This window comes from Amia ocellicauda, chromosome 9 (assembly GCF_036373705.1).
Source record: "Amia ocellicauda isolate fAmiCal2 chromosome 9, fAmiCal2.hap1, whole genome shotgun sequence".
Classification (NCBI taxonomy): domain Eukaryota; kingdom Metazoa; phylum Chordata; class Actinopteri; order Amiiformes; family Amiidae; genus Amia; species Amia ocellicauda.
Window position 1 is genome coordinate 41,648,842 of NC_089858.1, and position 27,614 is coordinate 41,676,455.

General features: G+C 39.3%; 1 protein-coding gene across 1 annotated transcript in view; it reads right to left on the minus strand.

Annotated features, from left to right (window-relative positions):
- The window catches only part of htr7c (5-hydroxytryptamine (serotonin) receptor 7c), a 63,688-nt gene extending 41,049 nt beyond the window's left edge, over positions 1-22,639 (minus strand). Inside the window, exon 1 of the mRNA XM_066714514.1 lies at positions 21,662-22,639. Within this exon, the coding sequence (XP_066570611.1) occupies positions 21,662-22,128 (467 nt within the window). The 5' untranslated portion in view covers positions 22,129-22,639. The remainder of the gene's footprint in view (positions 1-21,661) is intronic.
- Positions 22,640-27,614: the final 4,975 nt, after the last annotated feature.

Sequence of the window (27,614 nt, forward strand, 5' to 3'; positions counted from 1 at the left end):
TGCATCCAGTAGGAGTAATCAACACAATGTAATCTTTAGACAGAGGACACAGACCTTGCTCGACCTCCAGTGGCTCTACGCTAATCCCCAGTTTTGTAAATCTCCTTTTGTTTATAGTTTGGGAAAAAAAAAAAAAAAATTAAACAAAAAATGGGAGATTATAAACTGAAGGCTGTTTCTGAGCTATTTGTGGATCCTATATTAATATTTTCTACAGATGCTTTTCCCTCAGGAGATGTTTATGTGATCAAACACGGCCTGCATTACAGAGCACGTTTGAGGTGTTCAGTGCTTCCCCAAATGACTGATTTCAGCTCATCTTGCAACTTTCATCAACTGCGTTTCCGTAGGAGAGAGTAAAGAGTGCCAAACATGGGAGGATGTCTTCATGCTGAGCTATGCATTGTAAGTCCAGAACTGATCTAACAAAATGTTTCTTCAGTACTGGAACTTCCAAGGTGAAGTGAATTACTCCCTTGATGACTATTACAAAACTAGTTCCATATAGTTTTCAAGCAGAGAAACTATCTGCTTTGGTTAAATCAGTTTGGTTAAATTTGGAAGTGGGAGTTTGAATACTGCATAGTATAAGAAGTTATATATCAATATCATATTGTGTACAACAAAGTTATGCTACCATATCCTAGTGCCTACTAGACTGGATGACATTGATGAGCACCCAGATGGCAGTAGACTATGTCGCTGCTGTGAATTAGAAGGAATTCTGGGGGTGATTGAAACACCCTATGGAAACAACAGCTCAAGGGGAATTAATGGGAGGAAGGATGTAAGTGACAAATGAGTGACTGCAATGATGATGATGATGATAATATAGATATATATACATAAAAAAAACTGATAAATAGAGTTCCGCTGACTAACCAGAGTGACGATACTTGATTCACAGATCAGAGTCAAAACCCTTGGAGAATGAAATGAACCGTCTTGCTTGTTGATGTTTTTGTGTGAGATTTAAAGAGTGAGAGTAACACACATCCACACAGGACAAAACTCCTCTCCAAAAGATCTTGCCTCACATTCCTTTCAAAGATCCAATGATGCTTTATTTGAAGGGGAGTGTATTAATTGCAAAAATTAGGTATTCAATTTATTAAAATAGGTGTTTATGTCAGTGTCAATTATATGTTATTTGATTCCCAGTTGTGTTTTACTTTTGAGGGTTTGGGTTAACAATTTCGTAAAGCATTCCTTTAGAAACAGATTTCGAGAGCTTTGGCCGAACCCTAATAAGACATAGATAGCTGAAGTGGATTGTAAAGTTTCAGCCCTGTTTTAATATGCATTAATAAAACATAATAAAATCTTTCATATCCATTCATATAAATCTAAGACAGTGTGCATGAATATGAAATTGCTCACATTCATTTTCCATCTGTAATAATGTATTTATAACCTTATTGTGAACAGTTAATACAAACAAATAATTGCCCCTTCAAATGAAATGCGACACAATAATAGTTTGGCATAATTGATTCCTAACTCATTTCGATTCAGTTGTAAAGCAGTAGATTGTACTGGAACGGCTTGAAGTATGGATTGAGAGTCCTTGCACGTAACTTCAAAAGACATTCCGAGATCGCATTTAGCTGGCATCGCATATTTATGACCTGGAAAAGCACATCCAGCTGATTAAATCAATTGTGAGAAAGGATTTAGAAGTTATTTGCAATTTTTGTCCCCATTTAATGGATTAAAGGCACAGCTTTGTCCACTGATTTTGCGTCTATTATGATTTTCTGCAAAGGGGGGCTTTGGGGCAGATGACTGCCATGTGTTCCCTGACTCACTTTTTTAAATGGGATTGTGTACATTTATGTTATCCAGTTGAAAATGTGACGAATGGAATGGCAACTTGTCTGTACCCTCTGGTAATCCCCTGGTAAAAAGAGGTACTGTCACTCCTTTTGGGCTGTGCATGTGACAACAGCTACAATCCCGACTGCATCCCTTTGCATGAGAAAAATTATCCTCTTTCCCACACCCATTTTTCTTGTCATGTTTGTTCAGCATCTTTCCATAACCCATTTGTCACATACGTACATCTCTCACTGTTAATTACCATTTCCATCAAGTTTTTCAGGCACATGCTGTGGAAGCCTTTTTTAAAGCCTATCACTTGAATTCACCCTTACTCCTCATCTCAATGTTTTTATCAGCCTGCACAACTTTCGTCTGCAATTTAAACATCGATCCTCTTCTTTCCTCTGTAACTAGCGTGTTATACTTACACTTTGTATTCTGCTTATATTTTGTAAGTCGCCCTGCATAAGGGTGTCTGCCAAGAAATAAAATTAATAAATAATAATAATACTCCCTGATGTATTTATTGAGATGAAATGGGACTAACTTTAGAACGTTTTTTTTGTCTTGTCATTGAATTATTCATTTATTTCATTTGAAACTGTCCTGCGTCATGGCAACCAACAAGCCACAATGGCAATAAATAAATAAATACAACATCACCATGGAGGGGGGAAAAAACACATGTTAATAAGAAATTCCAGTATATATTTTGTACTTTTTTTAATTATTATTATTTCCAATTCTGGAGAGAAATGTTACATTGTGAGTCAGCTAGTGATTCCAGTCAGTCAGTTTCAAAATTAGTTTCCAGGCAGTATGAACAATGCATCTTTAACCTACCATGATCTTTTTATTTTCTGCAAAATTAACTTTCCTCTTTCCAAACACACAGTAATACATTTAGGTTCTCAAAAGGATCTTCACAGTGCAGCTTCTCAAAAATACGCTTTTTTCCTTAAGTGGATATTACAGGCAAATACATGGTTTTGCATTTAAAAAGAAGTCCATGCTATATACATCACAGCCATGCAGGGATATTTTGAATGCTATTGAACACTAAATTAAGTAACTACACCCCAGCAGAAACCCCAAAGGCATACCCCAGCTTCTCTCTAGCTTCACTGTGCAGTGATAATTGTTCCAATACATGTAAGAGCAGCAAGGGCTAGGTGAGGGGAACACAAAATAAATAATGAATGATAAAATAAGATCAAAATCACAGGTACATCTTATTTCACAGCAGAAACAATCTCCACCTATTTCTTAAATAAATAAATAAATAAATAAATAAATAAATAAATAAATAAATAGCTGCATCTCAGTTTTTGTTCCACCAACTGCATTAGAAAATGTGCTCAAATCAAGCTGACTCTTTTTTCTTTTTCTTTTCAATGTATGATCAATGAAATAACATTTACTTGGAAACACTACAATGCTTTGAGCTTTGTGGAGCATTTATTACTGACCTGAGCAAGACTAAGGGTGCAGCAATTCAGTGTCAATTTTAAATAGGTTCACTTTGACCTAGTCAGAGCACACTGTTCTAAAAAGCTGATTTGACAAGATCTGCAAAGCCATTAAGAGTTCAGAAAAATAACATTTGTTTTAAAAGCACTCCCATTCTTGCCTGAAATTATAAATCCACGGTACAAATCCCATTCTTTCAAGTATTGTTATACATGCTCAGTGCAATATTTCAGCGCAGTGGTTCTCAAGCCTTTCAAACCCGTCTTGTTTGTTTTTCTTGCATCTCAGCTATGAACCCTTAACTGATGTGATAATTTGGTGGATCTGAGCTTTGTAACTATTTTGAACAGTTGGGGAAATATAAAGATCAGATAAGGTGCTTGAATTCTCAAACTTTTTATAAGCAAAAATATTATTAAAAAATGTCAAGTTAAGAAAGGTATTAGTTCCCTTAAGATTTCAATTAATATCTTTTGGTTCAAAAAATACTTTTTTCCCTCACTGTATATATATATATATATATATATATATATATATATATATATATATATATATTCTGCTCAGTTTGTCCTCAAGATGTTTAAATACAGTGAGGGAAAAAAGTATTTGATCCCCTGCTGATTTTGTACATTTGCCCACTGACAAAGAAATGATCAGTCTATAATTTTAATGGTAGGTGTATTTTAACAGTGAGAGACAGAATAACAACAAAAAAATCCAGAAAATGCATTTCAAAAAAAGTTATAAATTGATTTGCATGTTAATGAGGGAAGTAAGTATTTGACCCCTTCGACTTAGTACTTGGTGGCAAAACCCTTGCTGGCAATCAAAGAGGTCAGACGTTTCTTGTAGTTGGCCACCAGGTTTGCACACATCTCAGGAGGGATTTTGTCCCACTCCTCTTTGCAGATCCTCTCCAAGTCATTAATGTTTCGAGGCTGACGTTTGGCAACTCGAACCTTCAGCTCTCTCCACAGATTTTCTATGGGATTAAGGTCTGGAGACTGGCTAGGCCACTCCAGGACCTTAATGTGCTTCTTCTTAAGCCACTCCTTTGTTGCCTTGGCTGTGTGTTTTGGGTCATTGTCATGCTGGAATACCCATCCACGACCCATTTTCAATGCCCTGGCTGAGGGAAGGAGGTTCTCACCCAAGATTTGACGGTACATGGCCCCGTCCATCGTCCCTTTGATGCGGTGCAGTTGTCCTGTCCCCTTAGCAGAAAAACAGCCCCAAAGCATAATGTTTCCACCTCCATGTTTGACGGTGGGGATGGTGTTCTTGGGGTCATTCCTCCTCCTCCAAACACAGTGAGTTGAGATGATGCCAAAGAGCTTGATTTTGGTCTCATCTGACCACAACACTTTCACCCAGTTCTCCTCTGAATCATTCAGATGTTGGCAAACTTCAGACGGGCCTGTACATGTGCTTTCTTGAGCAGGGGGACCTTGCGGGTGCTGCAGGATTTCAGTCCTTCACGGCGTAGTGTGTTACCAATTGTTTTCTTGGTGACCATGGTCCCAGCTGCCTTGAGATCATTAACAAGATCCTCCCGTATAGTTCTAGACTGATTCCTCACCGTTCTCATGATCATTGAAACTCCACGAGGTGAGATCTTGCATGGAGCCCCAGACCGAGGGAGACTGACAGTTATTTTGTGTTTCTTCCATTTGCGAATAATCGCACCAACTGTTGTCACCTTCTCACCAAGCTGCTTGGTGATGGTCTTGTAGCCCATTCCAGCCTCGTGTAGGTCTACAATCTTGTCCCTGACAACGTTGGACAGCTCTTTGGTCTTGGCCGTGTTGGAGAGTTTGGAATCTGATTGATTGATTGCTTCTGTGGACAGGTGTCTTTTATACAGGTAACGAGCTGAGATTAGGAGTACTCCCTTTAAGAGAGTGCTCCTAATCTCATCTTGTTACCTGTATAAAAGACACCTGGGAGCCAGAAATCTTGCTGATTGATAGGGGATCAAATACTTATTTCCCTCATTAACGTGCAAACCAATTTATAACTTTTTTGTAATGCGTTTTTCTGGATTTTTTTGCTGTTATTCTGTCTCTCACTGTTAAAATACACCTACCATTACAATTATAGACTGATCATTTCTTTGTCAGTGGGCAAACATACAAAATCAGCAGGGGATCAAATACTTTTTTCCCTCACTGTATATGGTAGAGCTCTTCTAACTGTCTATACAACTCCTGATAAGTAACCAGTTAAAGATGCCTGGTGGTACTATTATAAAAAAACACTCCCAATTATTGAAGCAGATCAGCTAAATTAGGGGAATTTCGGCACATGCTACCATGTTCATACTGTTTTATAATTCAAAATTTTCATATTATGAACTGCAATCTTATCATTACATGGTTCAATGAAAGGGGCTTTATTAGGCTGTGTTTTGGGAAGTACACCAAAATATCCACTACATTATAGCATCCCATTGAATTGTTTAATTGGTTTCCTCTGTCTTTACACTAATATACCTACCTGCCATGGTTTCCCTATGGTTTCACAATCTCTTTCACCTGGCTATCATCAAGATTGGTGTTTCCCAGTCTGCCACACCTAAAGAATCCTCCTGTAGCTTGCTGGCTAAACTACTCCTCACATCTCTTATCTGCAGTATGGTGATGCTACTAGTGCAAAAATGGCTGCCACACATCACGCAGGTGGTGTCTACATTTCAGTGGAGGTTGAAGTGAGTGACAGTAGACTGTAGGATTTCATACTATTCATATATCCTTTAGATGACGGCAGAATGCAAAGCAGGTCGAACATTACCCTTCGTTAATGCTCACACTTACTGTTGCACAAGCATTTAGATTGATTGCTACAAAGCTGTGATTGATTGAATACTCCACACTTGCCAGTTCTCCCCCCATTTAAGAAAATCACATATAATAGTCCACTTTATTCTTCTTTTAACACTCAATCATCAGAACTAATCAGTAACCTTTTTTTCCCCACACTTCCTGGAATTTATATTGAATGATTATATTATTACTTTTTATTTTTTTATATCTAGGGCTGAGATGAATAGTAGGTTTGTTTAATCTTTCTTATGTAATACTGAAAAGGAAATGTGCTACCCATGACATAGGGAGGTTCTGTCCCATTGATATTATTAAATGCAGTAATGTTTCTCAGGAAGCCTGACATAATTGAAATATATTAGACTATAGTAATATATGCTGTAGTATAGAAATATATAAGTTGTAGTATAGAGCAAGTTTGGTATCCATTTGGTATATCAGTTCTTTCAATTCCCCAAACAAAGCTAATGACACTTTGAAAATATGAAGGTCCACCGATAAAGGTGGATACATGTTTTGAATTATAAGAAAATACAAAAAAACTGTTTGACCACAAGTAGACATTGCCAAGCTGATTTTCTTTTTTCTTTGTGTTTGTATGTTTGTTTTAGCTTTTTGGAGCCACTGAAATGGAAATTGAAGGGAGATTGATCAAAAACAAGTATATTGGAAATCCCAATGTGAGCATTTAGTCACCCCTTCTTTACAATCTTTACAACACTGTAATTAATGTAATTAATGTTTAATGACAAATCTGACTCCGGTCAATAGAAATGTGTTGTAACTTGGAAGAGATTTATGGACAGCTCCATTTCCCAATTGTGTGAAGTCGTACACAATCTGCAGAACATAAATAGAGACCTGTGTTGCTGGCCATTATTTATACTCTCAGTGCAGAAATGGTTAGTAATGTTGGGAAAGAAAGATAATTAAAGAAAGTACAGAAACACTGATAGGAAGCTGATACGATTACCTACTTTTCCTTATTATCTGTCCTCCATAAAATACATTTTATGCGTTTTTTTGGTGACATGATTGTTATACTCAGGGTTAGTAAGCCAATTACTTTCTGTCCATACACTTACAAACAACATCTACCAGGAATGCAAAGTAAATAAAGTATAGGATTGCATTTGTAGATTGAGGCTTTGCATTTGGATCTCTCCCAACCTGACATCTATTGAACTCACTGTATATTTCCTATGTGTGTGCTGTATTCCACAGATGCATTTCGTTTTATCTAGCTGAAGTCAGACAGACCTTCAGAAATATATCTCAGTATTGATAGAGATAAACCTTTGACTTTATTTCAAGTGCTATTTCATTGACTTACTTGATGCAATTACATTTTTCCTCAGTAGTATAAGTACACACTTTCCACTATACTACACTGATCCAAGCTGTACAAAAACTCTAATCTTCCTTGGTGTCCTGTGATTGATTGTGATACAGCTATTAAGCCAGTTGTAGTTTTTACTTGCTTTGATTTTCTGCTGTATATAGTGAGGGAAAAAAGTATTTGATCCACTGCCGATTTTGTACGTTTGCCCACTGACAAAGAAATTATCAGTCTATAATTTTAATGGTAGGTGTATTTTAACAGTGAGAGACAGAATAACAACAAAAAAATCAAGAAAAACGCATTTTATAAAAGTTATAAATTGATTTGCATGTTAATGAGGGAAATCAGTATTTGACCCCTTCGACTTAGTACTTGGTGGCAAAACCCTTGTTGGCAATCACAGAGGTCAGACGTTTCTTGTAGTTGGCCACCAGGTTTGCACACATTTGAGGAGGGATTTTGTCCCACTCCTCTTTGCAGATCCTCTCCAAGTCATTAAGGTTTTGAGGCTGACATTTGGCAACTCAAACCTTCAGCTCCCTCCACAGATTTTCTATGGGATTAAGGTCTGGAGACTGGCTAGGCCACTCCAGGACCTTAATGTGCTTCTTCTTGAGCCACTCCTTTGTTGCCTTGGCTGTGTGTTTTGGGTCATTGTAATGCTGGAATACCAATCCACGACCCACTTTCAATGCCCTGGCTGAGGGAAGGAGGTTCTCACCCAAGATTTGACGGTACATGGCCCCGTCCATCGTCCCTTTGATGTGGTGCAGTTGTCCTATCCCCTTAGCAGAAAAACACCCCCAAAGCATAATGTTTCCACCTCCATGTTTGACGGTGGGGATGGTGTTCTTGGGGTCATTCCTCCTCCTCCAAACACGGCGAGTTGAGTTGATGCCAAAGAGCTCGAATTTGGTCTCATCTGACCACAACACTTTCACCCAGTTCTCCTCTGAATCATTCAGATGTTGGCAAACTTCAGACGGGCCTGTACATGTGCTTTCTTGAGCAGGGGGACCTTGCGGGCGCTGCAGGATTTCAGTCCTTCACGGTGTAGTGTGTTACCAATTGTTTTCTTGGTGACTATGGTCCCAGCTGCCTTGAAATCATTAACAAGATCCTCCCGTGTAGTTCTGGGCTGATTCCTCACCGTTCTCATGATCATTGAAACTCCACGAGGTGAGATCTTGCATGGAGCCCCAGACCGAGGGAGACTGACAGTTATTTTGTGTTTCTTCCATTTGCAAATAATTGCAAATGTCACCTTCTCACCAAGCTGCTTGGCGATGGTCTTGTAGCCCATTCCAGCCTTGTGTAGGTCTACAATCTTGTCCCTGACATCCTTGGACAGCTCTTTGGTCTTGGCCATGGTGGAGAGTTTGGAATCTGATTGATTGATTGCTTCTGTGGACAGGAGTCTTTTATACAGGTAACGAACTGAGATTAGGAGCACTCCCTTTAAGAGAGTGCTCCTAATCTCATCTTGTTACCTGTATAAAAGACACCTGGGAGCCAGAAATCTTGCTGATTGATAGGGGATCAAATACTTATTTCACTCATTAACATGCAAATCAATTTATAACTTTTTTGAAATGCGTTTTTCTGGATTATTTTGTAGTTATTCTGTCTCTCACTGTTAAAATACACCTACCATTAAAATTATAGACTGATCATTTCTTTGTCAGTGGGCAAACAAAATCAGCAGGGGATCAAAAACTTTTTTCCCTCACTGTACTTCATTGCAAGATAAACCCCATGTGCTAGAAATTGGCTTACTGTACAACATTCCACAGTACACTAAAATATAACAGGCTGGTATTGACAGGGATGCTTAGCAGCTGCATTTTTTCTTTATAGTGGCTTTAAACAAAACAGCTTTGTTCAAAGCAGCAGTAATGTCTGCTCAGTTGCCTCCTGACTGGTAGTCTGCAGGTAATCTCAAAGACAAATGGGTCATGAGCACATTTTGAACATGTGCACACCTGTAAGCATTGAGAGAGGGGGGGGTAAGGGTCTCATAAGGGTCCATGACAATTCGTCCCTGTAAATTCATCCTGCCACAATTCGTCATATATATATATATATATATATATATATATATATATATATATATATATATATATATTAATATAGCCTGCCTACTATATATACACATATGTGTGTTCTATGGCTCTACAATAAATGAACGCACTCATGATTACAAATGCTCAAGTGGGGAAAGTATAATGATGGGGTGAATTGATGTGGGGACAAATTGTTGCGGGGACGAATTGTCGCTGGTGCGAATTGATGGGGACGAATTGACGTGCTCCCATCTCGTAAAGCAGGACAAAAAGTAAGTAACGGCAACATATCTATGCTCATTAAATTCAGGGGGTGAACTTTAAACTTTCACTCACTGCTGCGTATCATGCTCAAACCTTCCAGGTTCCTACATCTCAACATAGATGTACAGGACAGCAGTTTATGACATTTTCCTGCGAACTTACTCAGTTTTAAATTACTGAAGAAATGTGTCCGAAATGAAATGAGCTGTCCGGTAGAAGGTCCTGGAAGCCCTGAGGTGCAATAAAAGTGAGCGTTGTTTTATGGGCTTTCAAAAGTGTTCAGAGGAGTGGTCATTGTGATAACTTTTAATTTAGCAAAAATAATGTTTTTTATATTTTGAGAAAATATGTGATGTAGTATAATTGATTCGACAATTGCATAATGTTACTTCCAGGACACACACCTAGAACCAAGTTCACAAAATATCTGTGTAATATGATATTTTATTATTGCAACATAGACCTGTTCAGATACCTTTTTTAAATCTAAGAACACATTGTTTTCCATTGTGTTATAATGCATGCAATAGCCACAGAAAATAATAATAATACAAAGATGATTCTCTGCTGGGGGAGGGGTGGTGGTGGTGTAGGGGATGTGTCATAAGCACATTTTGAACATGTGCATACCTGTAAGAATTGAGAGGGGTGGAAAAAGTGGGAGTATCATAAACAGGACAGCAAAGCAGAACAGGAATATGCAGGTCAACTGGGGAGTTGTATACTATCAAAAAATGCTGCCTGGATTCAGATAGACACTAAAACACAAACTAGCGAGATGGGCTGCAAATCATGTTTTGTAAAGGATTGTGGGTGGCGCTGTCTTTCAATTATGTGTCAACTGATTTGTAATAACTCCTTTCAGAAAGTTTCCTATTATGATGAATTGGGGAGGTAAGTGTTGTCACAAATTATTCAACCTATTCTGCTCTGACAAAACCTTGCCAGAAAAGAATCGCAAATGGGTGACAAAGGTCAGATCACAGAGAATGGTTGACAGAAACTCAGGTGTGCTTGAAAATCAGCCATCATTTTACTAGGAAATCATTGACTTGGCCTTGACATAGTTGGAAGTTGATTGCAGGGGTGGAAAGAGTACTGAAATCCTACTCAAGTAGAAGTACTGTTACTTTGATGACATTTTACTCAACTAGAAGTAAAAGTATTGGTATAAAAAACTAACAGGAGCTGTCACCTGTGATTCTTCAATTATGTATCAAAATGTGCACATATACATACACAGTAATAAAAAGAAGAAGAATAAAACAAACTTTACACAATAAATTATATAAATCGGTATGCACATATCTTAGAAGACATATACAATTATAAAACAAATAACTAGTTATAAAATTAGCATGAAAGTGAAATATTACATAGCCTATAGTATTATGCAATGTGAAAGCGCTTTGAAATGGCTCCGTCTCTAGTATTACAGATGCATTACATCAATGCAGTAAACGCACTTTTCAACACTACGGTGCCCTATAATATAAAATAATTAGCATCAAACAGGTAACTGATCAAAGCATTGATCCAGAGACCTGAGTCTGCAACGTGATCAAGATTGAATTCCAAAGGAAAGATAGAAACTTGGATTGGCCGATCACAGGACAGGCAGACAAGAGCTATAGCAGGTGCAAATCTGCTAATAAAATAAATAATGACAATAATATATAAATATATGACTTGTAGAAAATCACTTTTTAGGAATCAACACAATTATAACTCTTTCACAATTACAATTTTTTATTACAAAGCCCAGATTGTCGTCTATATTGTATTCAGTATATCCTAACGCATAAACTGACGGTTCCATGGTTGGAGAAGAAAGTGTTTATTACATTTGAGTAATTCACAGTTGAAACGCCGTATAGCTATTTAATTCAAATATTAGTGACATATAAGAACGGATAGCGGGAGAAATGCACATACGCAGAGATATTTGCTGTCTGCTGTTGTTTTTTTTAATACTTGAATTAATATTGGTTTGCCCAAATATATAAATAAACCACAAACCCATCTTTAAATGTGATGGTCGAAATTAAACGCTTGTTTTTCGATCTATCTTCAAATTCAATAAACAAATATACATCCCTACTCATTAATACTCATGGCTAGATAGCTAGTTAACTTTCCTTCAGTGTTGCCAGGTCCTCTCCATAAATTCCCCCCAATCTGGTCCTAAAAAAATCCCCCAAATCACGTATTTCCCCCCCAAAAATTAAAACAAAGTGACAGCCTACACAATTTGTATTCTGTAACAAATGCTTTTTTTAAAAGTAGCAAAGTACAATACTTAACTCAAAACATACTTAAGTAAATGTAAAATTACCAATTACTGGTCGATTGTGGGCGGGGGGAGTTCCAGGCAAAAACTCACCTGAATGCCTTGGGAGGGAGTCCATTTAACCTAGCTTTATAAAAGGATGCCTTAAGTGTTCAGGCATTGAATACATGGGTGGCATTTTTTTTTTTAATTTCTATTTTTATTTTATGTCCCCTTTACAGGTCACTCAAATAAATCTTGTATGCACCAATCTGTCTTCAGTAAAAGCTGCCCCATTCAGCAAGAGATTGCTTCTGCCATTACAGTATTTTACTATGTAAAATCTCTTCTATGCCATGAAAGTCCAGTCATGCTATATCTCATGTTCTTGCTTTACTGCTCTGAAAATGACTCATACCATACATTCTCCACACATCGTGTTAGTCTCTTATCATATCTTACTTTGTTCTGAAAACCAATCTGAGGCAAGTGTTCATCACCACCACCACGGTCCTTCCTGCTACATTTACTATTTACTAAGCTTGTAAGCAAATGATGCCTAAACCTTCAGAGTTAACCAGTGTATCAAAAGGAACTTATTTGAATGCTCTTTGCAAAATTGCTTTCCTGTACCATCACCACATACCCCCTTGCCACCACCCAGGCCAATGACCATCTGTTAGCGTAAGCCCATTCTAGCTCTCAGTATCCCTCCGCATGACCACATGCCCCACCATCCCCAAGCAAAGAATCGTCTTTGTACTATTGCAGTTTTCTGTGATTTTAAATAATGCTATGAAAAGAAAGGACAAATATTATCTCCCAGGTGTCAGAGAGTCACAGTTAGCCACTGACCTCTTGGCTTCCCCTGGCCAGCTGGAGATTTGCAAAACACTCTTCAGCGAGAAACCTCTTTAAACTCAACTGGTCGCCCTTCTCAGTGTCTCTCAAAAATGATATCACACAGCAAATTTGAATGTTCGAATGTAACACCATGAGTAATCAATTCAACACCTTTAAAGTGTATATATGGGAACCACGAATCTTAAAAGTGTTTCTAAATTCTAACACTGTCTCAGAGTTAATTTTGAAAACTTTGAGTGTTCAACATTAACACTACAGTGCTAATAGTGTAGAGTCAAAAATGTGCTCTGTACCAATGTAAACAACACTACACAGCAAAATTAGCAAATTTAACACTGTAGGTCAGAGGTGTCAAACTCAAGGCCCGTGGGCCGAATACGGCCCCCAAATGGTTTTAATCTGTAAAGGTGGTGTATCATTAAGTAATTAGACCCGTGACAGCTTGCAAATGAGGAAATTGCATGTGAAAAATACAATCCCCTTCAGCCATTGCCTGCACTGTGTGGTTAAAAAACAGGTCTGCTTCCTAGGATGCAAAAATAGCTATGGGAGGAAAATTGTCAGTGTCCCGGGACAATGTATCATTGCATTCTACACCAGGAAGCATTGTGTAGGAAGGTGCTGAATATGGATCATGTGATGCACACGGTAACAATAACTGTACATTTGATCAGGGCTAGAGATTTAAATCAGCACCAATTCCAGGCATCCCTTGAGGAGCTTAACGTTGAATGTGATGATTTGCCTTATCACACAGAAGTGCACTGACTCAGTCAGGATTCAAAATCAGGGCGAAATCAGACTTTTTCTGCAAAACAAAGGTGAAAAGCTCTCGGGTGAAAGCTGGCTGTGCGATCTTGCATTTCTGTGTGATGTTACTGAGCATCTTAACACCTTAAACGTGAAGCTACAGGGCAGTAAACAGGTCATAACAGAGATATATGACAGTGTGAAAGCATTTCAGCTTAAATTACGTTTATGGGAGAAGCAAATGCAGCAAGGAAATCTTTTCCATTTTTCAACTTGCCAAGCCATCTCTAACTGTCTCACAAACGTCACTATTCCCAGCGCTGGATTCGCTGCAAAACTGAACTTGTTGGTCGAGCAAATATTTATGCAGCCCTCGAATGAAACTTGAAATGATCATATGGCCCTTGGTAAAATTGAGTTTGACACCTCTGCTGTAGGTGTTAAAATCAACCCAAAGTGTACATGCACGACCATCCAAAAAGTTTTAAATCAACACTCATGCATGGTTGGGTTCGCAACACTTCTAACAGTCCTTTATATACACTCACCTAAAGGATTATTAGGAACACCATACTAATACGGTGTTTGACCCCCTTTCGCCTTCAGAACTGCCTTAATTCTACGTGGCATTGATTCAACAAGGTGCTGAAAGCATTCTTCAGAAATGTTGGCCCATATTGATAGGATAGCATCTTGCAGTTGATGGAGATTTGTGGGATGCACATCCAGGGCACGAAGCTCCCGTTCCACCACATCCCAAAGATGCTCTATTGGGTTGAGATCTGGTGACTGTGGGGGCCAGTTTAGTACAGTGAACTCATTGTCATGTTCAAGAAACCAATTTGAAATGATTCGACCTTTGTGACATGGTGCATTATCCTGCTGGAAGTAGCCATCAGAGGATGGGTACATGGTGGTCATAAAGGGATGGACATGGTCAGAAACAATGCTCAGGTAGGCCGTGGCATTTAAACGATGCCCAATTGGCACTAAGGGGCCTAAAGTGTGCCAAGAAAACATCCCCCACACCATTACACCACCACCACCAGCCTGCACAGTGGTAACAAGGCATGATGGATCCATGTTCTCATTCTGTTTACGCCAAATTCTGACTCTACCATCTGAATGTCTCAACAGAAATCGAGACTCATCAGACCACGCAACATTTTTCCAGTCTTCAACTGTCCAATTTTGGTGAGCTTGTGCAAATTGTAGCCTCATTTTCCTATTTGTAGTGGAGATGAGTGGTACCCGGTGGGGTCTTCTGCTGTTGTAGCCCATCTGCCTCAAGGTTGTACGTGTTGTGGCTTCACAAATGCTTTGCTGCATACCTCGGTTGTAATGAGTGGTTATTTCAGTCAAAGTTGCTCTTCTATCAGCTTGAATCAGTCGGCCCATTCTCCTCTGACCTCTAGCATCAACAAGGCATTTTCGTCCACAGGACTGCCGCATACTGGTTGTTTTTCCCTTTTCACACCATTCTTTGTAAACCCTAGAAATGGTTGTGCGTGAAAACCCCAGTACTCAAATACTCAGACCGGCCCGTCTGGCACCAACAACCATGCCACGCTCAAAATTGCTTAAATCACCTTTCTTTCCCATTCAGACATTCAGTTTGGAGTTCAGGAGATTGTCTTGACCAGGACCACACCCCTAAATGCATTGAAGCAACTGCCATGTGATTGGTTGGTTAGATAATTGCATTAATGAGAAATTGAACAGGTGTTCCTAATAATCCTTTAGGTGAGTGTATATATACATATAAATCTAAAAACTTATTGTAATTTGATTGGTTTTATAATTAACGTTTAAGTAAATAAATATACAGACCCAGTAAGACAAGCAAACTGGTCATGCATATACAGGTAATGCTCACAAGCACAAGCACCTATATTTGATAGGTGTTGACTCAAAGACATGACTTCATACTTAGGGTAGAAAAAACAGAACCCTGGTTCCCTGAAAAAGAAAGACAGCCATTGCCTAATGGGAAGAGCCTTCTGACCTGCCAATCATTGAAACTATGTACCAAAGCTGCCCAATAGAGGCCCTGCTGACAGGAGGAAGACCCACCCCTGGCATCTGTGTAAAGTCTCCTCCTGACTGAAGCTCCCTGCCATTTCTTCATCAGAAAGGTTGTCTGGTCGAGCGAACCCTGAAAAGTAATGATTATCTTTCTTTTTCAGGGAGCGAGCTTATGATAATAACCTATCGTTCCCTTTCAAATAGAAGACAGCCATTACCTAATGGGAAGACTATACCAGAGCTGTCACGAGTCCTGACACCTGACTAAGCCTAAATCCACAATGACATGGATAGCAGAGCCTCACAGTGCCTGAGGGCTAGCAGTTTGAAGTACCTGGGTGCTTGGACACAGCCAGTCCACCACGTTGAGGCGGTAGAACCTTGTGAAGGTCTGTTGACCGGACCAGGTCGCAGCATTGCACAGATCTGGCCTGTCCCCTTGTTGAGTGTGCTGAGATGTGTTCAGGCATGGGAACATTAGTAGTCTTGTAGGTGTGCCAGATGCTGTTTTGAAACTGCCTTCCCTCTGGTGGTGGAACTGTAGCAGACAAATAGCTGGTTGGATTTACGGCTCTGCGCAGTCCTCCGCAAGGCCCGGAAAGGGCAAAGTGTGTGTAGTCTGCGGTCCTCATGCGATGTATGTTGAGGGGGATGAAAAGACTCCAGGACAATAGGTTGGTTTATATGGAATGACGACACGACCTTGGGCAGGAAGGCCGGGTTTGTCCTGAGAGTTACTCTGTCGTTGCTTCCCGAGAAGATTAGACAGGCTTTATCTACAGACAAGGCATGCATTTCACTAATTCTCCCGTCAGTGCACGCTGGGCATGCTCCGCACCCAGGCAGCACACACACCTTCCAAGGGAAGCTTGCCCTGGCACCTGGAACACCAGTGAAACGGACCCTTTGGCTTCATCCCGATTAGAAGATCCGTCGCGATATCTCCTTCATCCAGACCCTCTATGTAGACCGTCAGCTCCTGAGGCAGAATGACTTCGCCAAACCCCTCAGTGCAGATACTGTCCCCCTCGATGTTGTCGTCGAGGTTGTCTACATCAAGGATCAAAAGGTCGACACAGGTGTCCCAAGGTCGATAGAGGGTCGATGTGTTGACGTCAAGGTCGAGAGGTCGATGCAGTAGCACAAAGGTCGACGGATGTGGTTGAGTGGTCGATGAAGTTGGTCGAGGTCGATTGAGGTCGATGTCGACAGAGAGGTCAAGTGATTGACAGAGGTGGTCTATTTCGACAGTGCGGTCGAGGGATTAACAGAGTTGGTCGAGGTAGATGTTTTGGTTGAGGTCGACAGAGTGGTTTAAAGTCCGCCGACAGAGGTCGAGACAGTTTGGTGATAGCGGAGAAGATCAAGTAGGAGGCTGCTCCAGCTGGAGTAGTCTCCTTCTTCCCTTTTTCTCCTTCATCACTCAAATCTGTGAAAAAAGAACAGGGTGGTACAGGAGATAACAATCTTACAGCAGAGACTCCCGCCGCACATTTACCTCCGAAGAGAAGCAAAAGTGCTTAAAAAGGCTGTAGTCTGATCTCCAAAGAGGCAAAAAATTAGAATGACACTCCATAGAGGTTCTCAAAAAATGTAACCAAACTCTGAAGAGCAGAACTTTAATGCAAACGCAAGCGAACAACACTAAAGCACTATCACTAGTGAGGTGAAAGAAGAAATGGCAGGGAGCTGCAGTCAGGAGGAGACTTTTCACAGACACCAGGGGCGGGTCTTCCTCCTGCCAGCAGGGCCCCTATTGGGCAGCTTTGGTACATAGTTTCAATGATTGGCAGGACAGAAGGCTCTTCCCATTAGGTAATGGCCAGGGGTAGACAATAGGCGGCCCGCGGGTCAAATCCAGCCCGCCAGACGCTTTTGAGTGGACCGCGAGAATAATTTTAATTAACTTTTTATCATATATTTTATTTTTTAAAGTAATGTTACGGAGGTTCTAGTGTGGAACCTAGTAGCAGCAATTCCTGGATATTAGCCAATAGGATGTTACGTATTAATATGGAATGTCCTATATAGAGCTAGTGTTCCCTTTAGTTAGTTAGTTAGTTGATTGCTTGCAGATTCCCTGTTTGAACATCTCTGTACACATTCTGGACTGGGGCAAGAGTGTACTTGTCAAAAACACAAAAACAAAACAGGTATTCGGTTTTCCTGATTTCAATAAATAAGCAGCTAAAATGTGCATCGTTTGTCATGTGGACATATGTCAACCTCGCCTCTAAAATATAAAAGTGCATACACACGACCGGGGGGTGCACGGTGTCATAGCTTGTGTTCACCTAGAAACTCCTACATCAGGTGTGGAAACAGCTTTCCAATGCCGACGCATATTTCTAGTAGGCGCACAAATCGAGAATTGTGCATCCTCACCCGTTTCAATTAGAGATACCCACCGAAATAGATCTGTGATTGACAAGCAACAGAAACCACGTCTAGTTTGCATATATAATGTTGGTTGATATGTGTCGCTGGTGTTGTGTGGTTGTGAAGCAAAGATATGTTTGAGTCCAAATCTGCCTGATTTCATGGAGAATTTGAGCTATGTTTTTTTACTTCAAAATGACTCAGAATTGTGCATTTCAGGTCTCCAGTTGTCAAAATCTTATGGGGGAGGACCCCCAGACCCCCCACCCTAAATTTTTCAACACCATTTTTCAACACTTATTTTGTGCTTGTTCACAGTGGGACAAAGGGAAATGGTAAATACTTGAATCTAATAAGACACACAATGCTTGAAAGTTTCTATTATGTTTATCTATATGACTACAATAATCTTTAACAAATTAAAATTTAAGTGGTCTGAAACCATTTTAATACTAATATATACATTTATTTAAACATTTTATTTTTGTACTTTGTCAAATGAATGTACTAAATATAAGCAATGGGGTATATTACTAATTCACAGAATTGTGTGTGTGTTGGAAAGGGGCATTTGAAGGTGTGACCCCCCCCCCCCACCCTTGGACCTTGACTATACCTTGACCAAGAAATTTGGACACAGACACAAAATAATTGACTACCCCTAGTAATTGCTGTCTTTCGATTTGAAAGGGAACATCAATTATTCTGGAAACTACCACAATGCATTGTGGGAAAGTTAATTTATTTGGTTTTACACCAGTACAGTGTTAATTCAGCACTCTTTATTTTGACACCTAGTATTAACACTGACTCTACAGATGGTTTAACTCTCAGATTGTTAATTTCACCCAATGAGTGATTTTTAACTGATTTTTAACACTATATCTTAACACTGTAATTTTAATACTGTAGATTTTGCTGTGCATGTTCATGCATTATTTTGCTTTTAAGGTGACTTTTAGTGCAGACTATTAATGTAATCTGTGTTTTTCTTCCTGTTTTTTTTTTCAACTGAGCTATTTCAGCTGAAGGCTTAATGTGGACTCATCCTTTGATTAATTTGACCTTTTTAGATATTTTCAGCTACTAAACATATACATAAAATACAAATGTATTAACAGCAAACCAGTTTGTGTCTTATATTTCCACTGAGGGAGCTACATGTAGTCCTACTCAAATTCTGAGGAAATAACACAAAACACAAACCATGAAAACGAGATCCTTATTTCAGATAGTCAACAGTCCAATATATTGACAAGATTTCTTAAAATATGTTTGCTGGACAATGCAGGACACACAAACAAACCTATGCTGACTTTCTTTTTGTCCATGCCAATCTGGACAAGAAATATATATTTTATCTGAAATTCCTTGTATCACGGGAGTGCTCTCCAAACATTAGACAACTAATAATGAATGAAAATGAACAAACATTTTTTTCTTGTGTCTTCTGGAAGAAAGCCGTGTTGAAGCTATTTCAGTCAGTTTCGCTTTTAATTGCATTGCTTCTCTTTTATTTTGCTCTGTTCCTGAACTGAACTCTTAAAAGTCATTTGCTCAATTACTCTTATGTATGAAATGACAGATTGTAGCATCTTAACACTTAGCTGGCATGTAGACTAGAAACTAGATCTCAAGTATAAAGTTTAGGAATTGCTGATCAAACCAGGTTTGAAACAGTCACTTGGAAGAATTAGTTGTGAAAACAGAAACTTGCATCTTTATTAAATCATTGCAAAGATACAGAAAACACAATTTTTCATTTCCTTTTATTCTGCATTCAACAGTCAATAGATTTGTATTCCAGCAGCCCACTCCAGTCTGCATAGATTTTCTTATATATGTGGCAGTGGGCACAGATTAAATATTGTTAAATTGCTGCTAATATAAAGAGTGTGACATTATGAGAAAAGTGTGACTGTCTTATTTAAGCTACTGGCTCAGATTGGACACCAATGCAGTCTTGCAAAGGATCAGTAAAGATTTTCACTTCATCTGCACTCTGAAATACACAGTACAACTCATTACTGGCTTATCTGAACACATTTAACACATTTGCTATCTGCTAAGGTGTAGGTGATTTAAAGAGGATTATAAAACCTGTAGCCGTTGGGGACTGGATTTGTGCACACATTTTCTGGATAGATTAGTCACATGATTGCTAATGCATACTAATCCACTAAAATGGATTCTGAAGCAATGTTAAAATCCACATTTAAATGACAGATATAGCAGCAATATGGTGTAACAAATTTCTACAAAAAAAAAAAAGACTAGGGATGTAACAGAACACATTTTATAAAATATTGTATAAAAATATATACATTTTACTTTCTTACCATTGTACTGATATTGTCCAAGACTGGGGTTGGAGGCCATAGCTTGCTGGCACCAGACAGCATGTGCAATAAGCTTAGCAGTGTGGTAATAAATATACGTTTGAAAACATAAGTGTGAAACTATACTGATCTAGCAATGCACATACATTATATATTCTGCTGTGGAATCCATATACATTTTTACCAGTCATATCTCAGTCTGCGTCAATTCGTTGGTTTGCAGAAAGCTTAATTTCAGATAATCCACTGGTTCACGCTTCACCTCTCAATCTCTCTACAGTACCAATTCGACAATTCGACAATTGAGGACACTTGAAGATGTTGTTTTGTAATTTACAGTGGTATATGTTCTATGTTATTCAGTCGGTTAAGTTTGCAAATAAGATAATGATTGTCAAGAACAAATTAACCCTTTCCCAAAAAATCTATATATGGACATAGGTAATATAAACCATGTGTGGTTATGGATTTGTTTGGTCGTTCTTGAATTATAAACTTTGGATCCGTGTGTATCCCATTCAAGAATACAGCATTATGTAAAATATTTAAGTCATATCTTAATCGAAGAACCCCTGAAGAAGGTAGTCAGATAAGTAGGTTATGTGGTGATGAATATATTTTAAGTAATCATTAAGTTCTTTCTTCTAATCAGTTTAATTAACCAGCACAGAATTCTGAAGACAGTTTGCATAGGTATCATCAGGATTTTACGACAATTTTCAATGTGTCACAATCTAAATAATTGTCATTGGTGATTTAGGTAGTGTATCGAAGGAGCACAAGAGGCGAAATTAGTTGTTTTAGATGTACCCAGCGTCCTTCGTAATGGACAACATAAGGCACTTCCCATTTAAAAGGCGCTCTTTCTTCCAGAACTTCCATTTAAAAATGCGAAGGCGGATCTTATTCATTGAGACTGGACGATTGGTATCATTCCAACCATTACATTTCAGATCTAAAGAAATTAATGATTCTGGCAAAAATAAAAATAAAAATAATGATTCAGTTTCTGTCAATTCTGGTGCGCACAAAGAAGAAATGTTTGACCAGTAAGCTCAACTTTAATTCATTCCCCCTCGACTTTTTCCTTTATTTTTAGGCCACTTGACTGATGCTTGATTGAATGACTTTGAAATGAAACAGTGGCCTTCGAACTGTACTTCGTGTACTTTAACCCATTAAACCAAAGATTTGATTAAATCAAACCTCTGCGCACTAACCATCAGTACATTTGCACCAAACAAATACCTTACCTGTCGACGCTGATGACACAAAGCGTCATTATGGATGCGGTGCAGCACATTACATCCATGCCAATGAAGATGTTGCAAAACACCTCTCCAAACAGCCACTCTCCGCCCGTGAGGTCCGTCACTATCACAAAGGGCATGACGGCCACCGCTACCGACAGGTCGGCTACTGCCAGGGACACGAGTAAGTAGTTGGAAGGCTGCCGTAGTTTCTTAACCACGCACACCGCTATCACCACTAAGGTATTGCCCATCACAGTCACCGCTGTAATGAAGGTCAGCAATACCCCGATTATAATCCTCTCCGCCTGGCCGAAGTCGATCTGCTCCCCGCACGACAGACTCCCGTTGGGGGTCGAGGCGGCAGTGGGGTGGCTGTTGTCAGAATATACTGGGGTGGTGGCATTAGAAGCTTCCCAAACATCGTCTCGGTGACTCAAGGTGAGCTCTGCGCCTGAAGTGGCGAACATCACGGCCGGGAGCTGCGGCTGCTGGAGGGGTTGGTGCTGGGGACACCTCGCCAACAGTGCGCTGTACTAGGGAAAAGCATACTTATCATCCGTCTGGGTCAGCCTTCGGGTCCATTTGCCGCTTCCTTGACACGCTAAAGACGCAGAAGAAGCAACAGCACAGAGGGACACCGCACGCCGTGATAATAAACCCAATAATTCCGTTTTGTATGGAATCCACATCAAGTTGCCCTAGAGGTGCGGGCACCAGTGCAAACCAACATTTCACTGGCAGGACAGAGAGACTTTATGTTGTTCCGAAATAGAAGACCGGTTCCTCTCGCTCAGCAATAGAAGGAAACTTTAATTCAAGTGAGGTAAACTTAACATCCAAACCGGTCTGCCATGTAAGTCTTTACTCTAGAGTCCACCTTCACTGTTACTTCACATTAAAGTTTATTCTAGGAATTCAAAACGCATCGCCTGTCATTTCCGAGTCCCAGCGTGCCGTCAGCTGAGCGTTGTTACTCCAGTGTGCTAGCTCGCATTGAAGATGAACCCGTTTCCTCCCGCTGTAACGCCTACTGTTCATACAAATACTGACATCAGATAGCAGCGTAATTCAGCTTGATACACATGCGTGGGGTTTCTCATTTTCGCTCGGGTTCATTTCCCCCTGGGTTTTAAAGCGACAGTTCTTTAGTACTTTGGCATCCCTATAGAAAGACATAATACAGATTATGTTTTATTACTTCACGCAGCGTAATTTATTTTAATGTACGCTTGTTCAAACAATACGACGTAATATACAAATGTAGCTGCTTCTGAACATATTATTATGATTATACATATTTTATTGATAGTCAAACATATACTATTACATTCATGATATTATTACAGTGAATATGAGAGGGCTGATAAAACTCAGCTGTATAAATGGGTAATTGTATATCAAAATAATGTGATATATTGTAATAATTATAAGTAATCCTAGATAACCCAGATAGCACAGGACGCTGAGGCGACGTCAGCATATGGTTGGCATGGTCGGACTGCAGTTACGGTCGGCGAGATTGATCACGTCTGACTAAATGCCGACAGATATGATATCATTCATACATTGAACTATATAACTTTAAAATATCATACGTGAATAATCATCATTATAAGTATGTTTGATACTGTCAAAAATGTTCCAGCTTCATTCTTTGAAGAGTGAGAAGAGGCGTCTCCTCAGATGACGTCAGACCGAAGAGCGCGCTGGAAGGTGAGTTCACTGGGCTATTATTAAAATATTTAAATTTACTGTTGTTTAAATGTACTCAAAAGTATCATATTTAATTGTCTGAAGTACCATGTTGTATGTGTGACACATTAATGGTATGTGGTTGTATTCAAAATAATAGTGAATGTAAAAGTGAATGTAAATTACAATATAGCCAGTTGGGTAATTCATTATGTAGTGAATGTATTTCAATTTGTAACTAATCTGTCAGAAGTGAAAAACAAGTGTTCACTTTTTCTTCGCATTTTATTCGAAGTCGGTTTCATTAAGTACAGGCGTTGTGTGCGAAGATGCCACAGAAACGAGCTGTTTGTTTCTATTTGTAAGAGGACATTGAATTAGCCACAAATGTAACTTAATGGCTACAGGACAGAAGGGGACATTCACATAACTATTTAAAATGTGGTCAATACTGACAATTAAAATTACAGTTATAAGAATGAATACTGCTTATTTGAATGTCGTAGTTATTTTTTGTTTATCTGTTTATCTACAATCGTGTCCAGAGGATTCAGGCACCCGATCACTGAGAGGAAAGATCAGACTTTTGTCGTTTATTATTTTAAATGTTTCATCTACTATTTGTGAATAAAAATGGTGCTTCTGCTGAGTGATTTGAATATACTATCCGACATGTCTTTCTCTTGGGTTTTGATCTGGGGATGTGTAATTCTCCCAAGTGGCTACTGCACATTTACTTATTTAATATTAAATGCGTTATTTAATTAGTCTTGGTTCTGTTGAACATGTATAAGACGTCAGCTTTTTAAATAACTGTGTGTATTGGATAATACAAATTTTAGAAATACTCTGTCAAGCTTCCCGCATTCATACCTCACCATGGAGAGAGAAAACGAAGCATTGAAAAAGTGTGATTGTAGTTCCGCTCTTCTGCAATATATTTCTACAAGATCAAGAAAGAGTTCTGAAAACACTGAGGGCTGCAGGACGAGGACAGCGAAGCAACGAGCAACACTGGATACCGGATAAGAGCAAAGAATACTTTTGGGGATGAGCATTTGCAGATCAAAACCGACCGACAATGAACCGACGTCGGGCCGTGTGGTATTGAACATCGGGCCACGTCGTCGGGCTAATGTTTACCTGATGAGCAAAAAGACGACGCCCGACCACTCATGATCCGTCGGGCTGACGTTGGCCCGACGATGCTGTGCTATCTGGGAAGTGGATAGTCCACACTGCTGCCATTAAATCTTAAAAATGTAAGGCTTCAATTCTCTCAAGTTTTTATAAGCTAAGCAATTTCAAAAGTGAAACGAAGTCAATCAGTTGGACTTCAATTCAAATTTTGATTAAGTCACAAAGAGCTCAGTTACAACAAAAGCCAGAAGGACAGTGTGTGCCCAGGGACTAGACATTCTAGACCAGTGCACCATGTCTGAACCACATCATTTGGGTTTGCAAGACATCCATTCTGCAGGAGTGTTTAAAGGTCAAGCACAGACCAAAAGTATTTGTCTCAGAGCTCCTGCAATCACAAGCTCCTTCCAGGTTGCCTCTGCCTGAACCTCACAGCTGTGTTTCTGGGGGTGCTAGCTGATTCACTCCCCTATTCTCTAGCTCTCATTTCCCTCTCCAACCTCGTCAATGCATTTAGCTCCAAATGGCAATATCTATACTGGCATACAGTATGTGCAGCAAACTGGTAAGTTTGTGTATTCACCAAATGTATTATAGTTCTTCTGTGTCATCATATGGCCATATGGCAGTTGCTCAGTTTAAGATGAGAACATTAGAAGGCAATTGTCACTTGCTTCATTATTACTAACCCGATCAAAACAACCCATGTAAAACATGTACCCCCTTTAAGTATCATTCCCAGTTTGAAATGGTTGAAACTGAGTTAGAAATAAACATATAAAGTACTGAAGAAACAATAGTAAAACCAAGACATAGGCTATACCATACAATGTTTATTTGTACACTGTCTAAAGTTTCCATGTCATGTACGAGGCCTTATGACTTGACATCTTGCCTGTTGCTATGGATGGTCTGCTATTGTGCCTTGACATTACTTCTGTGCAGCAGTGTTAGTCTACCCTTACTGGGGAAGTAATACAAAGTTACACATAGCATGAGAAAATAGTATAAGTACAATATATAGGCTGCACTTTAAAACTGGATATATATTCAAATATTAGCATAATTTGAATAGAATTATCCCTTCAAGAGGAAATGTAAACACTCTAGTGAGTGATATTACCAGTATTGACAGAGCTATAATAAAATTGTTGCTAACCATGTTGCTGTTATTGTTTTACAGTATTAATTGTTTAATTAATTCATTCATTCTTTCAACATAGTCTATTATGCTGTGCCTGTTTAAATGAACAAATATGTATTTCATAAGAAATAACAGCTGTGTTTCTTTACATCATGTCCCATAAGTTCTTCAGAGGCAGAGTAGCTGTAGGAAATGACACAGAGCAATTATGAACAACAAAACACTCTTTCCTGCTCCACTATTCTTCCATAGCCCTGAAGGCAGAATCTGTGATTAAACAAACCATTGACACTCTGGAGGAGGCGAAAGCTCTAGTACAGCAGTTGAGATGAGCATTGTTCTCATTTCCAGCTGCCATAAGAGTCTAAAGCATTTGTACAGCCTGAATTCTTCAAGAAAATCATCACTGCAGCTGAAGTAATTTTGGTAACGGTGGTCTCAGCCACTGGCATAGTACATTATATTTCATTAGGGCCACATTCAACTTGGCAACTTGCATTATCACTTTCAGTTGTTGTCTGGACCGAAGTAATGACATAAATTATCCTCACAGATGTGCAGACCATGCCAGCGCAATGATAGAAATGCCTGGATGACTAAAGTCCTTTATAGCCCCTCAATGTCAGTGGGCTAATATGCTGCAGCTGAGCTGTAAGCCACAGATACAACCAAGGACTGACCTTCCCATCACATTCTATTTATGCTCTCCCACTTGTTTCCTGACAAGTGTCTCAGTCCATTTGCTAACATTTAAATCCATTACTTCTAAAGCATGGGTCTTTGGCACTGGAGCACCAATCCAGTGGGCTTTGTAGACCAACCTGCACAGTGTTTATCACTGCTTCAAAAAGACTGGGAGACATTTTTAATTGTGATCAGTTTGGCAGGTGTTTTGGTACAATTCAGTAACTTAGAGATAATTTCAGAACAAATACCCTTATACCCTCCAGTACCTATGTATTTGACTTACTTTCCTAATTGATCCATAACTAATATTTAGTCCCATTCCTTAGACATGGATAATTTCAGGAAACCTATGAACTAATCTGAATTGGTGCTCTCCAGAGTCTTGGAATTAGTTACTGATCAATTATGGGAAATCTGGTCCTTGACATCTGGAAGATGTACAAGTGTTCTTTTCAAGTTATCGCTGTTTTACTGAATTAACCCTCAAATATCTATCTACTTAATCATATATATATATATATATATATATATATATATATATATATATATATATATATACATATATACATAATAATATTTAATGTTCCCAGTTTTCATTAATTTAATATTTAAGGTTGACCTTAAAAAAACTTGCTGGATTGGAGTTCTCGAGGACTAGAGTTGTAGACTTCTGATCTAAGTGTTTCAGATCAAGTTGGCACCTGGATTTTAATCACAATCACCTGTACGCTTCCAAAGACCTGAGCCCCACAGCCTAAACAAGCTGCGAACATCATACACCGAACAAGTGGAGGAAGTGTTACTCTTGTGCAGGAAGCTTGTTTCTGAGAACCCAGGGTAGCAATGTCACTGTGTCAGTCCCGTGAGAGGCAGATGAAGAAGAAAGATAAAAAAAGATAAATTTGCCTTCAGGGGGACATCTGACCTTGTAGGTTCAAAATCAGCTTAGCAACCTTAAGTGCAACAAGCTTTTAACAATTCAGTTACTTCAAGTGGAGGCAGTCAACCGGTGTCCACTTTCACACGATCAAATTGCCCATCTGTCTCCCCAGTCTACGGGAAAAGGAAGCCACTGCACGTGCAAGTGATTACAGCTTGCAGCCTAGGAAGGGTCCATTTTCTATCAATGACAAGAAGGCACCATGATTTACAGAGCTGATGGCCATGCCAATGATAGGAGACCAGTGCTGCATTACATGACTGACCATGCTGGCAGTTTGGGGGCTGCTCAATTCAGAGTGTTACAATGCAGCCACCAAGTCCCTGTAGACATTTGCTAGTGTCATGTAA